The following is an 18,224-nucleotide window of genomic DNA, read 5'->3' on the forward strand; positions in this document are numbered from 1 at the left end:
TATGGGAGATACTGAGCCAGAGAACAGACTTTAGAGAGAGGCACTTATGGGTACTCCTCACCAACAAATGAATCATCAAGGGCATAACTGGCTATTTTTAGCAGGAGTGCCTACACTGCTTTTGCCTTTACCTCGAGAAAAGTGAAGAATGGCATAGGAACTGCTAAAATCCATAAGGAGCAGTGCTGGGCTTCCTTGTATGTATGGGCAGGGCTCAAAGTGCCCTTGACTTGACTGTGTAGCAGGGCCTACAGACAATTATATATTGGGGGTGGAGGGGAGAAGGAGTGTCCATGCAGAAGTGGTTACAATGTGGTGCTCAGGAACCCGTTGTTCTTCCAACCCCTGTTCCCATGTTTCCCTTCACCACTTCTGCAGGGATCAGGGAGATTTCCTCTTCTGATATCCTAATCCTTGCTCTGGCCAAAATCCCTTGACTTCAGCTCTGGGGATCATGATTTAATCCAATAATTTAGCCAATAATGGAAACCAGTGAGTAACACAATATTTGGTTTTATCATTACATTCACCATTTGAAAGGTTGCAAACCCTTTATGATTTGTGACAGATCATCCCATTAATGCATCTATAAAGAAGCAAAGACATCTCCATTGACAACATTTAACAATTTTCTCCACTTCTTTGATGACTATTCACTTTGAATGGGAAGTGCTTTTCCACACCATTGAAGCATAGCTAGTACATAACCTCCAAGTACCCAGAAACGCTGAGGTGCTACAAGAAAGACCACTTAAGAGAGGCCATCCACTCTTTGTCACACGCTGCCTGGCGTCAGAGCCTGTACAGCTCCCTGTCTGCAGCGCTGCTCTATCACACACAAATCGTGATGAGATGCGTCCCGTGGCATCAGGAGTGCATTGGAGATATTTCATCTGCCTTCCGGTTTTGCATGATTACCAAGTGGATTTTACATTCAATTCCTTGCATGACATGGATGGTAAAACCTAGGCAGATCTAACCTTGTTTCATAAGCTTTTATTGGATAGCAGAAACAGTGTGTACTCGACTGGCAGCAGAGGATGTAAATTGAGAGGCTGATGTTCAAATCCAACAGATCAGCATAAAGCCCTCAATATACTATTTTTGCTGCAATTACAAGTAACAGCTATCAGGAAAGAAAGGGTAGAAGACTGCCATGTAGTGAATAGAAATGTTTCTCTTCAGTTGTTTGTGTGACTACTGCAGACAAGGATAAATAGTTGTTACTGTAAAGCTCTCAGTGACAAATTGATCCCCATCTGTGTTTCTACCTGTCTCTAGCTTTTCGTTATGGGAGACAGTGGTGGGTCATCAGTGTGGTCATTTTCAGCTTGGTAAAAAAACAAACCAAACCAAAAAGATGCTGATCTAAGAGTCTCCTTGTGTGACCTTTGGTTATATTCTTAAGTGTTTCTCACACAAACAGCCCCAGTTATCTTGATGCTAATAGGCAGATAGATGGTAGAGACTATTTCACTGTGACTGTTAGAGACTGGAGATGAGGAACAAAAGCTCCTTTCTGAGAGCTGCCCATCCATCTCAAATGCTCTGAATCACTTCACCTCATGTGGGACTGACTGCTTAGGAAAAGCAACAGTGCCATCTTTTTACCACGTTTACAGGATCACAGCTTTATGATACACAAAGCATTACTCACTCTAACTGATTCCATTAATGCTGAAGACGCAGGCTTGCACTTACTCTGTGCAAGCTGTAGAAAAGGCTTCTGTATGAGAGGATTATGGCTACAGTTCAGATGCTCAACATTTCCTAGTAGGAATATTTGACAATGAAGCAATAGCATCATTAAGAGCTTCCAATGTGCCTGTATCTGCTTTATTTCTTCTGTTAGAATCTCTGTAGAATTTTTTTTTCTTCAAGGCTATGAAGAGAACCAATTTTTTCTGTTCTTTACTTCTACCAAACTAGTTATTTAGGACATACAGAAAAAAGATCTCAGGCTCAGTTATATGACATAATTAAACTACCAATGAAAAATGGCAATGCACTGCTATGTAAATGTAAGTGGTAAACTGAGTTGCCTGACATGCCTATCTGAGTATGCTTATATACAAACACAAGATCAATCTGGCATAAATTGCATGAACTGTGTTATCTTGCATAAAAATAATTTCCCAGTTCTGTGCATTTTCAGTTGTATCTAATTTATGCATTTCTGAGTATGTAGTGTGTGTTGCTTGCAGCTGAAGCAGGTGTATCAGCTTCTCTCCTCTTCAAAACAGAGATGCTGTTGGATATAGTTCTGTGGATAGAAAAAGTACTTCTCCAGGTGATGCCAGGTTTAAAAAACAAATGGTTTGACAAGTCCACACAAAGCATCAAACACAACCCCTCCAAATTACATTCTTTTTAAATTGCAGGGCATGTACTCTCCCTTTCCACTGACCTTGCCATCCTAAGCGGGTTCTTATGACATCACCTTAATGCTGTAGCTTAAAACCAGCTTAATTAATTCAGTGTCTGTGCATTGCTGCCTGCTGCCATTGTAACCTTCACATAAATAAAAAGAAGATACAGCACCCAGCTGCCTCTCATGCAGAGCCCTTTGAGTCCCGGACATAGCCCACCAGCTGCTCCAGGGGCATCACTGAGGAACATGAAGTCCATCCCTGAGGAACCAGCCCAGGCAGACCACAGTGGAGCACCAGAGTTCTGTGCAGGTCACTCATTTCTTCCATTACTTAATTCCACATTGTCATTAACAGGAGGATTACTTTGCATTTTATAACAGCTGGGATTTTAACTCCATCTACAAAGTAATTGATTTTCCTTAAGTGTGAGGGTGGCTCAGTGTTATGCAGTAAGCTGACAAGGTAACTGCAATGATGTTTTCTGTAGTCTGGATATGACATTGCAAGAAGGTGGCTGTTTCTGTGTTGCCTGATTTTAAATACCATACTACAGCAAGAAAAATCTTCCTGCCTCAGTGCTGAGCTCTGAATGTCTTGTAGACTTGTTTCTTTTTAACTATTACCTGTTCATAGTGTTTTATTGCAAATTTAGAACACAGTTTTCCTTTTCCCTCAGTAGAGTCTGGAAGGTAGACAGATGGCAGTAAAAGAAGAACTACAAGTCTAAAGCAAGCTATAATGCCATTAATGGTTTAAGTTACTTTAATAAGAAAGGATTTGTTGCTTACTATCTTGAGATTATACATAACTGTACTTTCAGTCAGTAGTAAAAACAATCAAATACCTGATTTTAAATATATTTCCTTTTCCTAGGTAGTAGACTTGTAGATCTTTTATATGTTAGTCATTATCTAACAAACATAATCTCCATCCTGAGATCTGTTATTAAAATTTATGCAGAGACTAATCTATGTAGATTAAATAGCTGTATTGTCTTTCTCACTGCATTGTACATCTTGGCAGCACACCCTAACACCAAAACCAGATTTAAAAGAGAAGAGTGTGTTGCATTTCTGCTCAGACCCAGAAATACCAGCTCTCCCCAACCAGGGCACATGGTCTGCTGTTTGCACATGGCAGTGACTTTATGGTCTGCAGGTAATCCCAGGAGGTGCTGTTGGCAATTGTTGTACACTGCCAATGCCTTCAGCAGTCCTTCTGTTCACAGTCCTCAATCCCACAAAGCTGCCCAAGTCCAGCAGTTGGCACCACAGCAGCAAAGGGTGTTGTCTGAATTATGCATGCATCAGACCTGGGTTCTGCACAGTGGGAACAGCTTCAAAACCCCTTCTGACAGCCCCATCACTGTATTATATAGCATGTGACTCATTAGCTGTGAGCAGCTGAGACAGCTCAGGAAGAAAGGTGCTTTGGGAGCTGGCTGCTTTGTTCAGAGAGAGGTTTAAAGATGTTACGCTTGTTCTTGTGGAATGGGCTCATGCACAGTGAAGATGGAAGAGATCCATTAAGGATCCAAGACACTTCATCCCAGCACATGCTAAGTGCAGGACTGTGTGAGTGATCCAGGAGCTATTGAAAGATAGAAGTACAGTTTGATCTCTGTAGCTATGTGAAACTATCCAGCTTGGAGGCTGAATGCCAGGGTTTGTGGAAGAGCAGATATTTTCCTTTCTAACAAAGACCTTTGAGAAGATCCTGTGTGATGTATGCCAGTAGTCTATAAGTGATTGAATGAAGAATCCATTCTCATGGGTTCTTTGTTCAAAATAAAGAGGTAACATAGTTAGATGCAGATAGATGATACTGCTTTTAATCATACTGTTGGAGTTTATGTTGCCTAGCATGTGCTGGAAGGGAACCCCCAGCATGTCAAGAATGTGGGAGTAGTTTGGGATAGTGGCTTTTAGTGGTTACCATGAAGCTGCACAGGGACCAGCCATTCTGGGTCACATCCTGCATGTGTTCTGTTATTGACATTGAGCTATGCATGCACCTGGGGTCAATTCTCTGGCTTTTACTGCATACTGATCTTCTCCCCCTAGCTGTGTCATCCTCAAGATGGTTTTCTATCTCCTTTAATCAGATTAACCAGCTGCTCATGCTCTCAGGACACTAACTCTGTGGGATGTACTTCAGACCTTGGTCTGTCTCGCCTTCATATGTACCCTTTCAACAGCTGTGTGCTTGAAGCAAGGAGATTGTGTCCAATTTGACTTGCTGGAGCAGCTATATTCTCTTCTCTGTGAGAAGGCCCCTTTTAGTCCCCTTGGACATGCTGCACTGCATCTGTGAATGGGGCTTGAAGTGGTACCTTCTGTGAAGACATGACAGGGACAGACCCGTACCAATGTGCTTCGTATGGTATCATCTTCCAGAACATTTTAAAAGATGCTTGCCAGTAGAAAAGATTTTTTTAAGTCCCTCACAGTGACACTGCGCACTGTGGGATCATAGCAAATGATTGATTTGGTATTTCTGAAGAGGGCAAGTCACCACCACAGCTAAGTTCCTGCATTTTAGCAAAGATATAGTGAGGAGCTAATTTGCTGCTAATTTGCTGTAAATATGGGGGAAAAAAAGGGTATGTGAAAATGTCCATGAAGATTTCACGTACTTACATGGACTCTGTTCTCTTAGTTTGATTTTACAATGACATATGTCCAGTAATGCAAGCCACATTTTTCATTCATTCACAATCCATATATAGCACTTAATGTGTACACAAATCAGTGAATAAATGTTTCCATTATTGTGTTTGTAGTCTGGAAAAAAAGGATCCAGTAAACCTCTCAATACTATTAAATATATCCAGACTGGAACATAAAAGGCCTTTCCATTAATATTTGAATTTTGAGATGCCTGTTATTCTGTTGTTAAAGCAGACCTGGAGCTAATTGCCAATGAAATCAGCACTCGCTGTACCAATCAGATGATCAGCAAACAGCTAACACATGTTTACAGGACAAAGTCTGAGCTTCACTGTGCTCCACAGCACCTAGAAGCAGCTGCTATCACTACTTTTCTTACTGTTATTCTCCAATATCTTCCAGTTTTACTGCAACTGGACTTGCAAAGCAGTAATTGCTATGAATATGCATGTATCTTCCCTTATAAATTATTTCTGACGTGTTTTAAACAGGACAACAAAGATGTATCAACTAGGCAGGCTGTAATTGTGTGGAGTTATATTTTATGAAGCAACTTGGGTCTGAATGTCAGGTATTTTTTACTGTGGCATTCAATACACCACTACAATATTGATTGTGTCCCCGTGAAAAATAAATACCAGTTCTCATATAGGCTTGTTTGCATGAAGCTACTATCTGTGACTGTGTCAGTTGCTATATTGTTTCTACAACAAATATAAGCTGCAGAAGATAGATAAGATACATGTACCAAACTTCTAACCTGGTCATACCAGAGCTGAAAGCATAAGCTGGTTTACAGTTGCTGTGCTTGTTTTGTATGGTTTTGGCATGGTTTTACATTTGCTGTCTGATTTCTCATAGCTTTGCATATGCAGCACTGTGCTGCAGGTATATTTGCACTTTAGAAAAGCTGGATATATGGTGACAGGGTCCCTACCCATTTGCCTTCATCACTAAAGATGAAGCTAGTCTATTGTTTAAAAGGAAAACTAGTATTAAACTTAATTGTCTATAGATTTAGAATTTTCTTTTTGCCTAGAAATTACAGTGTTCAATAGCTACTTATGGAAAAAAAAAACACCTGTTCTTTTATCCTCTAATAATTATAAAACATGTTTTTTGGAAACAAATGGTGAGACAAAACCACTGTCATTTTACAGCCTAAAAGGCCTTTTGGAAACACAGGCTTTGTGTGGGTGCATTTCTCAGAGGGTGTCTTTAGATCCAGTTGCTGAAGGAAAATCATAAAACGGATCTTCTTCCATTCTTTTATATATTATGAGCTTCTTTTGACAGCTTTTTCTTAAGTGCATTTCCTTTTCTTTTCCTTGCACTTCTAAAACATAGATGATACCATGTGGGAACAGCCTTGGTACATTTATTTACTACTTTTGGCTGATAACTTTTTCACTGACTCAGAGATATTTCCACTCCACTCAGCCTTCTATGTTCAAGACACCCTGCAAAAATTCAAGTTTCTTTCATGTTCTGCTGAGGTTCTTACTCTATGTCTCTTTTTAGCATCCTCACTCTATAGATGCATGTGGCAGGGTGTCATTACATTCCTAAAAAGTGCTCAGCTGACTGGGGTGGGAAGGATGCTGCAAAGCCCTGCCCCACAAATCCCTGCTTCTCTGCTTCAGTACAAGGAAGCACCATGACGTTCTCCCTCCTGACTGGAACCATACCATCAGCCTGAGCATGTCACCTCATTTGAACTCCTCCATTATATAAAATGAGGAGAGAGGTTTTAATTTATCCAAGAAGATCCCTGTGAAAGAAGTTTTATGTCATTTCACCGATTATGAAATCTCAGCCATGAAACTCTTATTCAGGCAGAGCTATTGATGGGATGATCCCTATTACAACTAGAATATTTTTTTTCTCCTAATAACAATGAAAAACCTGCTACATATTATTACATTTTGAATGAGGGCATCTATGCAGTAGGGTTTTAATGATCTCATTGTTGCCAAGTTTTGCTTTCAAAATGCCAGTGGAACATTTTTACCAGGCCTATTAGGTAATGCACACAACTTCTGGGCACAAATTCACTACCTCCTATTCAGTGTGCTCCCGCTAGACCTTGCCAATGACACAGATGTTCTCTTTCCATAAATTCCATTAACCATGGTCTGGATGTGGTAGTTTTCATTGTTCTGTTCATCTCTTCTTTGTATGCATTTGTTATAGCTGGTCATTACCCTTAAACAAATAGCTTTCTGTCTAATTTAGCTTCTATTTGAAATAAAATTTCAGAGGAAAACAGAAAAAGAAGACCATTTTCTGCTCTGGGCTGGTTTTAACCCTATTGCAAGCATCAGGAAGATATTTGGTGTTTAAGATGGGAAATTTTGTATTGTCCCAACTGAAGAATAAGGAAATATTGGTTTCCAAATTTCAGAAAGTGGTAGTTATACAGATTTTGCAATACCTGCTTCTTATAGGCTTATTTCCATTAGGGTAGTTTGCATTTTGTCAGACTAGAGGTGGAAATACTAAAATTTTTGAATCTTCCCAGTGATACTTTCCCTAGGGCATTAACCACTTCGTATTTTCCAAAGACTTAATAAATACATTTGAGTCCAAATCAGTTTTGCGAAAGTCTTGCCCTAAGAAAAGATGTAAACCTCATCAGTGACTAAAATTTGAGCCAGCTCTTCATGTCTCACACAAACGATTCCCATGGAGCATCTCACTCGGGATGGATGCCTGAGAAACTATCAGGGCTGCTGTCACTATTAAAGGCTCCTGTGAATCCTCTGCCAAGGAATGGCAGATTCATCTGTTTTAGTGGATCCTTTGGTCATTTCTGTTCTATTGCCTGTCTTTCAGTATTACTTAAGAAACCGTCCTGTACTAACCAGAAGATTAATGACATCACCTAATTGGTTTTGCTGTCCTTAGAGATGATGGGCCAAATTAATCCCTGTTAGAGCTCCATTAATCTTTAGGGATTTACACCCAAGATTAATTTGTCCCCATGATACTAATCACTTGCTGTGTGGTCTATGGAAAATCACTTTGCATGTGAGTTTTCCATCCCAGCTGGAAAATGGGGGCAATAACACTGAGTTCAGTGAAGACAAATGATTCAGACACTCCTACAACTGGTTAAAATGGAAGACACTCTTTAATACAATGCACATTTTGTTTCTGAATGTTGGTTTTAGTTTGCAATTGTTTTTTCACTTCTTAGTGAAACTTGGATAGGAACATTGCTCTGTGGGGGTATGAAGACTCACGGTATTCATACAGAATAAAGTCTTGGTACTGTAGAGCTTGGTGGGAATTTATGTGCTGATTATCCCAGGCTTGGGCATCACAGGTTTTACAGAAGTCACACATGCACACCCAGAGGCGGAATTTGGCCTTTCTCATTTCTGCTTAATTTAGGCCAATTTCTACAGCTGTTCCCCAGTGACAGTCTCACTGAAGATAGCAGGAATTTTGCTTAAGTAAGGATTACAGGACTAATCCCTCTATCTCTGCTCATGTTTATTTTGGCAGTCATTTAGATTGGAGATCTCCGGAGCTCCCTAGCTCAGGTTCTCTCTATTCTGCTCGCAAGACCTGCATCTAAATGCTGCGCTCATAGATTAGAATAGCAATTGCATTTACCAAGAAGCTTCTGTATTTTCAGAAAAATGTCCTGGTAATGCCACCAATTAGTTAAAACTGGGACTTCATGGAGATAATAGAAAAGAATCTGTTGATAAGGATTGCAGCAATTTATTTTAGCTGGCACCCGTGCCAGAGGTGAATAACAAGCAATCCATCAGTTAGATGATGAAAAGTATGCTTGAGTTTTACAACTCATTCCCTTTTCATAACCCCAGGCACTGTTGCTCAACCAGAAAATATATATGTTGAAATCTGTTCTTCTCTATTTATGCATATTTGATGTGCTCAATTGCCTATATTAGCAAATATATATATATATATATATATATATATATATAACAAAGAACTTAAAGAATCAGTTGTTGCAGTCTTTTCTAGCAGGAAACTATACAGTCAGATTTAATGTTCTTAGCAAAAAAAAAAAAAAAAGAGGTGCAATGTGTTCAGTAAAGGAATAATTACAGGCTTTTGATCTTTATTTGATACAGCACCTTTGAGCAATTTACAAATTGCTATGTAAGAGCAAGTATTTTTCAGCTATCCATTTTATTTTGCAGCCAGTTAGTTATTTCTTCTTCATTCCAGATATATAAAATGAGAATTATAGACCTACTTACTGGAATTCCAACAGACATGCTTAATACATACTGAAATCTTTGTCAATTATTTATTTGGATAGGCAAGGAAAAATATTTTTAAAGTTTAATGAAGCCAGCAGTGATACACAGTTTCATGTTGCTGAGCAACAATACTGGTGGCCAGCATTTTTAAGGTAAAAGAATACAGTATAATCATGTTGATGCCTCAGGGCTCCGTTGTACCTCCCACAGTAAAACTCAGGGGAGCAGGATCAAAGGGTGTAGTGGACTGCTCCAGCTCACTGAATTTCTCATGAAGAAGCATCTGTTTGCAGGTCAGAAGGAGAAGCTTGAGGACAGCCCCAAAACTCCACTGGTCCCAGAAGCCCATGATGAAGGAAGCTCTCACCTCCTTCAGGGCAGAAACAATTGAAGTATTTGAGTAAATTGAAGGGGAATCTTGAGAGGTGCGTAGGAAAAAACGGACCTCTTTAGAGAGAGTAGTTAATCTGGTGTTTGTCAGAGTTCAAGGATAAAGAAACATTAAATGAATTAAAAGGCAGAACATGAATTTGATTGAAAGAAAGGCATTTGCACAATGCATAATTGATCCATGGAATTAACTATGTCAGAGTGCTACTGAGTCCAAAAGCATAAAGGCTTCAGCGTATGACTAACACTAATGCAGGCCATGCAGTCATCATAAGCTGCACAAGGCAGATTTTATTTTTTATAGGGAAAACATATATGTATGTATGTATATATATATATATCTTCATTCTTTCTGAGACTAAATAACTAAATAGCAAAACTGGGGAGAAGATTCTTCTGAGGACAAGCTATTTTTTAAATACTAGTTGAGTGGCATGCTGAAGACCACATGGTACTCAGTCAGCCAGAGCACAGGTCTGGGTTATTCTGGTAGCTGTTGTACGCACAATGTTCTGTAGGGAAGTCTTCCCGTGAGGTGGCTCTTGCCGTGGGCTGCTTCCTTTGCATTCTATCCAAATCTAAATTTGCTGGGACTAGTGTCCATGAGATGGGAGCCTTCATACAGGGGTTCCCACAAGCCTGTGTGGCTTGACAAGTGAAAGGCGAAGCCTTCACACTTGGAAAGGCCATGGAAGTTGCATGCTGACTTGACTGAGTCTGTCCAAACATGTTCGTTACTGATAAATGCAGTTCCAGCTGCAGGGCGGTCCCACAGAAAAAGGTGAAGAGCTGGAAGGAGCAGAGCAGAGTGCTGTTGTTTCTTTCAACACCAGCTTCTGTTTCCCACTGATAACAGAGGGGCTGAAAGCATGCAGCACTACAGCTCCTTATTTATTAACCACATCCCCCAATAAATGCATGGGTGCAAAGGAATGTCAGATTATCATCCTCAATTTGTGTGTATTTCTGAAGTGTGTTCTGTGCCTACTGCAAATTGGTGTTGAGTGTTCCTTTTTCTGTAACATCTTAGTCATGTTCCTACTATTCCTATACCCCACAATATTTTCCCATTGCCATAGTAACAGCCTATGAAGAAGGCACAGATGAGCAAATTCCGGTTTTTTACTGAACCCAAATTGCCTACCAGACTGGACCTGTGGTAGAGTTTGTCTTACGTCAGTCATGTGGTATGAATTAAATAGTACTTTTTATTTTGAAGAGAATCATAGCTCTTTTCTGACACAAAGGTGATGTTGTCACCTGTCTGATCTAAAAGTCCTCCCACCAAATCATCCCAGTTGGTCTGATTCTAAATCTGACTCTATAAGTAGGCAGTGATTCCATGTCTGATTTCCCACAGAGCAGATAAATTACTTTGACTTGGAATAGTAAAATTTGTGTTGCTCACTTGCATTTGTGTGTGCACATTCCTCCCTCCCTGCTCTCTCCCTCCTCCTCCCCCCCCCCCCCCTCCCCCATCCCTTCTGCTGAATTCCTTAAACTTAGAGAGAGTTTGGACTGAATCCATGTTTCTGAACACCTTCCTCTGTTACACAGATTCAAATGTCACAGTTTTCTCAAATGTCACACTGTTAGATTTAAGCAGAACAGCAAACCTGAGTTCCATAAATGTGAAGATACCCTTTTGAATTTTGTAGTTTAGTTTCAGGAATCTATTATTAATAGAGTCATAAATTTTATTAATTTAAATGTGTATCTCAGATCATGTGAAAGTCAAATTTCTCTTGTGCAAACTACTTTTGTTAGCACTGTGAAGGGCAAGTCTGGAAAACAGATTGCGCAGCCTTCAAGGTTAATGATCATTCTCAATGCCTTTTTAGGAGATTGTGCTCTTAAGAAATATTACATTATTGCTCTTTTTGGGGGGGAAAGGGAGGAGAGTTTGTCAGAACCCCTTTACATATAGGTGTTTGTAAATGAAAAGAGAGACATAAATATCTTTCATCTAATACAAGGGAATAATATAAACACACCCAAAGATTCAGTTCTGTCCCTAGCAGTACTTAGTGGCAAGAAGATTGATACAAGCTAGGCTTACTTTAAAATATTTTCAGGTGTGCTGATCTGTTCAAGAGCATCATGCCCAGAGAGAGCTTTCCTTTTTGTACATATTTGCCTGCTAGAGAGCAATTACACACCTCAACTCAAAGCAAATACTGCACTCAGTGTGCATAACCTTTTTACTTCATCAGTTTGTCCACACTATAGGAGGGGATTCAAAAAAGGGAACAGAGTGAAAAAAATGAAATCCCAGACATCCCATATATTGTTTTGAAGGCAGAGAATGAGGACCTCTCATCATTTCACTATTGCAACTGTGATAGCAATTTTTTTTTCTCCAAGTTTTGACTCTGCTTTTTACCTTCTCATAAGAGGGAAAGGGGCATTAGTTCATTATATAATGAGCACTAGCAAACTGTGATTGCTTCATATTGGCCTGGCTTGACACACACCCATGTGAGAAGAAAGGCTGACTCTCCATCACTAGCCCCCAGAATAGTAGCACCATATGCATAACTTGATATATTTTTTTCCATATTTGCTTTATTTTATGGTAAGACATTAACTAAACTGTTTTCTTCATCAGCTGCTCTTGGGGGGATGGTAGGAATATATTGCCAATGACTTAAATGTGGACAAGACTTCATCTCCTCAGAACAGAAAAACAGAGCAATGTCCTAATTTCTATTACTCCCTATTGATTGTAACTGAAGTGGGATTATTTGAAGCACTCCAGCCAATTACTTGTGAACCTTGTGTGAGAGAAACAACACCAAAATGCCCATAGATGTGGGTCTGTGGTTACCATTCACCAGAAATCTTAATGGGCTGGACATAACTCACAGAAAATCTAGTCTGGAAAAGACCTTGAGAGTTCATTTAGGCAATCTGACCCACGGCAGGATCAGTTATATCAAATCTAACAGGACATGTATTTGTCTAAGATGATCTTAGAGATGTTCCATGGCTGCTCTGTAACTTCCTCATGCACTAATCCCAGTGCTTTACTGCCCTTATAGTTGGAAAGGCATTTTTATTCTAATGTCTAATTTGAATGAGAATCTTTCTTGGTTCAATTTAAACTGGATTCAATGCTCCAATTCAGGTGTTATCAACACTGAAAAGGGCAGAAGGATTTCTTCATACATTTTCAGGATTATTTATCCATCACAGTATGATATTTGTCTTTTTCAGTCTGCATAACATAGATGACTCAATGTTTGGTTTGTGGTCAGCTCTTGGTCAAACTATTTGCTGACCAGTTATTATCCACGTTCCAGCAGATAATTCCTGTCTAAGTGTAGTCCCTTGCACTGGTCATTAGTACATTTTATCTTGCTTTTACAACAGTTCCTTCAAGCTGCCAAGATCTTTCTAAATTTAAATCTGCCTGTTGACTGGCTTACTTGCAGAGGTCCCAAGCTCCATTAGTATGAATGCCTTCTGCTGCCTTTTTCAGTCACTAATGAGAATGTGGACAAAACCATGCAGAATCATATTTCATATATCTTTCTATTTTGTGTTATTATTAAGGCAGAATTACCTGTACAGCCTTAAATTTTTTAGAACAGGTGTTGCAGAGTTCAGGAAGGCTTCATTTTCTTATTTACTTATGGGTGTATCAGGAGTCTACAAAAAGTCTTACTGCAGTTGAGTTTTGTGACACCAACTGCCTTTCCCCCCCTGCCCCCCCCCCCTTTAAAAGACAAGTGTCATAAAAATCTAGTCACTCAGAGACAGTAACTAGCCATCCTGGGATCAGTCTGTCCTTTGAATATCATGCCTAGCTAATTTGAAAAAAAGGTAAATAAATCCCAGTACTGTGCAGCCATGAGATGAATCAAACTGCAGACCTAATTGATCCAAGTAACGTCATCTATCTGCTAGGTTAATTTTCAGCTGAATTATTTCCCCATGCAGATCTCTGTACACCCTTACAAACTGTTGTGGCAGCTAAACAGGGGAGGGCATCAAGAAGGTGGGAACAGAGTGGAGCAGTATCAGTATCAGTATGTTTTCCAGCAACAGCACTGGCTTAAGACATTGATTGAAGTATAGATTAATAAAGACAGGTACAAAAAAGACATTAATCACTTGCACCTTCCCTGTTGATAACTGTCTAGCATCCCTGAGTGACCAGGACACTCCTGGCTTTCTTATATACATTTGTAGAACAGTATCTTGTTACCTCACTGATCTTGCTTATATTTTACTTTGTGCTTTTGTCTTTCTGATTTTACCTCAACATACTTTTGTCATTAAGCTATACCTATCCTGAAGTATTCAGTCTGTTTTCATATACTTTCTTCTGGTCAGGTCAGAAAAGAGCTTGTGATGAAGCCAGGGACTTCATTACTGTATTTCCTCTCCCTGGGATAACTTGTGTTTCTGAGCTCCAAGGGAAGACACAGAGGAATGGGGGGAAAATGAGTTCCAATCTTTATATGATATATTTCCTAATTTTACATGGAAGGAAATGGTGAATGAATGGGAGAGCAAACACTCTTCATCAGATGAATGGAAAAAGTACAAAATGCTAAATTATGTCAAGACTCTCCCCTATAAGAGCAATACCTTTTATACAGTAGAACTCCAAGCAGGACACAGTCCGTGGAGCATTTTCTGCAGCTCTCTAGCAGTTCTGATCTGCTGGGCAGAGCTGAATGTAAACAGAAATTTGCTCTGCCTCCAGTCTCTAATTGCAGAATTTTCCACAAGTTCACACGTATTGCAGCTGAAAATTGTGAGTCACACGTATTCCTTTCCAGCATAAAGTATTATTTACTCCTTATTCTTGGATGATCACCAAATGACATTTGAAAGAGAGAGGTTAGCAAAATGTCTTTTTGCAGTGTCTTATACAGATTTTTCTTTAAAACATCTTACTGGTACAAAATTAATGCCATAAACTTCTTTGAAATGCATTTTTTTCCTAATTGGTCATATGACTCTAAATTGCATCTATATTGCTAAACATTTTTCCCTGCTGAAATTATTGCTAAGAAAATAGCTGCTGATATCTTGAAATAAAAGATGTCATGAAGGAGTGGGGAGATATTATAGTTGTATAAATCTGAAAAATCTGAATCCAGAATTTTGACTTTGCCAAAAAATTGTGTAGCTGAATGAAGTCTCTGAGGAGCATTAAGCAGCTAGCTGAGTTATTTGTAGTGATTTTGGTACATAGTACCATAAGCTATATAACAATTTTCTGACAAATAAAAAATAATGATATCAAGACTTCAGCTGAAGGTAATGGTCCTCTGCAAGGTGAGCAGCAGAAAAGATTTAGTCCTTGACCTATTCTACCCATCCCTTAGTCTAGGGGGATTCATTCACCTTCGTATGACAATATTTAACTGAAGACATGGTTTGGGGAAAGGATTCAAAGTTCCTCATTGCAAGATTTCTCAAACATCTGTAAAACATACCATGAGGTGGTTATGACCAAAACATTCATTAAACAGCTACTGATATGTTTAAGAGCTGATATGTAAAAGAGCTGTTTAAGAAGAAGAATGCGAAGAAAAATGCAGTTAGCCTCTGCATGACAGGGCTGTAGGATGATGTTTAGAGCAAGATCCTAGCTTGGGCTGCACAGTGGTCATGAGTGTCCCTTGGCAACCTCCAACCCTTCATCAGCCAGTGCACACTGCAGGGGTTTTATGTTCTTAATTCTTCTGTTCATGGCTGCATCTGCTTGTATAATTCCTGGCACACAATACATATTTTTCTTTTGAGATACATTCTATTCTTTATTCCAGCATTTATTCCAGAAAGCGGTGGGACAAGGAGGGGTTGAGCAAATGTTGAAAAGACCTTGTATTCTTCTCTTCTTTTTCCTTGAATTATGACTGCACTAATGACAAAATCCCTTTAGTTTCCCTCCTTTCCCTCATCCATAGCTCTGGTTTTCTCTTGCTTCTTTGAAAGCTTGAGAGAGAAATGTCAGGTGGTGAAGTACTTAGGAACTAAAGGGCTGTGTCAGGAAGTGTTTTTAAAATTAGGTGACTTGGTATTTGAAACAAATGCACGATTGTTCTTCATGCTTGGATGGCTGGCAGCCAGGCAGCAGGGCCTGGACTATTTCTCAGGGCTTCATTCAGACTGTCATTATTGCCCCTATTACTTTTTCCCTCTGTCCAGGACTCCCTTGAATGCTACCACCAAAGTGAAGAATGCCACGCATGGCTTCCCCTGAGGAGGATTAGTAATCCTACACCTTGGAATGGCTGGCAGAGGTGTTTTAAGAACAACCAGCATTCTTTCCTCAAAAGTCAATTTTACTACTGTATGAACCTGATTCTACATTTTAAAGCCCGATGCCTATTCATGTTCCTGGAAAAGTCCGTGAAAGCTTCTTTGGTTCAACCATTTGCTTTGTTGCATTTTATTTCTCAAGTTTTACATGTCAAAAGGAGATGAAATGTGGAATTTATCTAAATTTCTGGATATACTTGCTAAGAATAATTAGAAAGAAACTACTCTGAAAAGCACATGTAATACAAAATTGCTTTGACCACAATATAGGCCTTGGGTGATTGCACAGACTTGAACAAAAATTTTCTCTTCCAAGCCAAATTCTGTTCCAAAGTAAACAAAAGAGTTTAATTCAAAACAAACCTATAGTTACCCACAAAAAAAAAAAGCTATGACCTGTGTTGGAAGTGAGGGTAAAGAAACGTTGAAACCTGTAGGAAAGTATTATTCCCTATTACTTTTCTCTTGAGCCAGAGAAGCTCAGATTAGCTGATGATTAAACTGTTTTCTTCCATCTCTAGGCTGTGTCTTGGGGTATTGCACTAGAAAAGCAGAGGCTGAGGCAACAAGCAGTGGAGAGATGACGGACTCAGTGTAGGTGGTCTTGCGTTCTGGCAGATATCAGAGGAATCTGTGAGTGGAGCGGGCTGAGTTTTCAACATATCCCTTGTAGGTCATCCTTCCTTCCACCTTCTTGCTCCTCCACCCACTCTGAAAAGCTCATGGAAACTCAATGAGTTTGAACCAGTAGACTTTCTATTGTGCCCTGCAGAAATAACCTACATTGTAAAAATGAAATATTGTCTTCTTTCTCCTCCTACCCCTTTTTATGGGAGATGGATAAGTAAAACATTAAGATAGGTTAGTTGAGGTGGTAAATAGGCATATATGATGTCAGGAATTAAGATTACACTGCAACAACTTTCTAAACTTTGTTTAGTTACACAGATTAGCTTTTCCAATAAATTCCTAACTAAAAGCAAATATAACACAAAATTACTAACAAAAGTGCAGTATTTCCCCAATTATCTCTCAAGACACTTGCCGTAGTTTAGCAATATCTGGGCACATTTCTAGTAATATAAATTATCAGTTTCAGTTTGTATTGCAAATGGAAAAAGTGATATAAATAAGATTGGCTTCATCATACACACAGAATTTTATGTGTGCTTTATTATTTACATGGCTGACAGTAAATTTTGCTAGTACACATTGGTTCCCAAGAGATGTCTTTAATGGTGCTGGATCCTGAAAACAATAAAACTGTGACATAAGAAAATGGGAAATCATGAATACCAGGTTTAATAAGGCACAAGTTTAAACCACCTTTCTACTGACCAAGAAATGTAAGCAACAGTGTTGAGATACCTCCTTGTGTTCACAGGTGCTGTGAGTATCTGTCTGCAGGATAGAAAGACTTCTCTCTCACAGTGTAGCTGACATATAAGCTTTGGATCCTGTTTTCTGCTTCTGGGTTTTACATATTCTTCTAAATTGCTACAGTCAAATTAAAATTCTCAGTCTAAAACTGGAAGTGAATGACTATATTAGCACAATTTTGTTAAAAATACATTTTTTGTGTATACCTTAAATGATCCATTTGTTATACTGCTATTTAAGTACCATTAAAAAAAAAAATCTACATTATACTTTGCTCTAGTCTTTTTCTTCTGTAATACAATTCAGGAGGCATGGATTTATATTGTTGTGGCTATGTCTAAACCAGATACTAAATTCCAACCAGATATGACATAAATGTCTGCATAAAATAGAATATTTACTCTGTTTATCCAATTCCATTTATTTCCATCTCCAAAATATTCATTATGGTAGTAACATCCTTATAAGAGATAAAAACCAAAGGAAAAATAAATCTGCAATGTCAGCCATATGCAGGAGGAGGGTCTATGTGATGCTAGCAACACAAAAGCACCCCTTTTCTATTATCACCCAAAAGCCTGAACTTTCCTGAGGTATCAGTTAGTGCAGGAAAGATCCTTCTGCTGGGAGGGAATTCTCTATGGGGAGTGAGTAGGGATGACCCTCTGGTGCCCTGGCAGATGAGCTGGTGAACCTGTGCCAAAACTGTCATACACAAAACCAGAGAAGCAACTCTAACAGGATGTACGATTCTTCCCCCTGAAGATACCTTAAAGAGCTCTGCTACTGTAAGCTTTCAGCCTCCATCTAGGACTGAAACTGCTAAAAAATAGTGTTGTAGAGCTGAGATAGAACTGAAAACTTTATAGGAATAATTTTCCAGAGTG

The 18,224-nt window shown here is 39.2% G+C and overlaps 1 protein-coding gene across 7 annotated transcripts in view; it reads left to right on the forward strand.

Annotated features, from left to right (window-relative positions):
- The window catches only part of EML1 (EMAP like 1), a 126,699-nt gene that overhangs the window by 19,553 nt on the left and 88,922 nt on the right, over positions 1–18,224 (forward strand). For 6 of the 7 annotated variants that reach the window (XM_068160101.1, XM_068160104.1, XM_068160102.1 and 3 more), the window contains exon 1: positions 2,493–2,681. The exons of the other annotated variant lie outside the window; for it this stretch is intronic. In XM_068160101.1, coding sequence (XP_068016202.1) covers positions 2,555–2,681 — 127 coding nt within the window. In that variant the 5' untranslated portion in view covers positions 2,493–2,554. Of the gene's footprint in view, positions 1–2,492; positions 2,682–18,224 lie in introns of those variants that run through there. 7 annotated transcript variants of the gene reach the window in all.

The sequence above is a fragment of the Melanerpes formicivorus genome, unplaced genomic scaffold (genome assembly GCF_026170545.1).
Source record: "Melanerpes formicivorus ecotype bairdi unplaced genomic scaffold, bMelFor1.0.p_v2 SCAF_48, whole genome shotgun sequence".
Taxonomy (NCBI): Eukaryota; Metazoa; Chordata; class Aves; order Piciformes; family Picidae; genus Melanerpes; species Melanerpes formicivorus.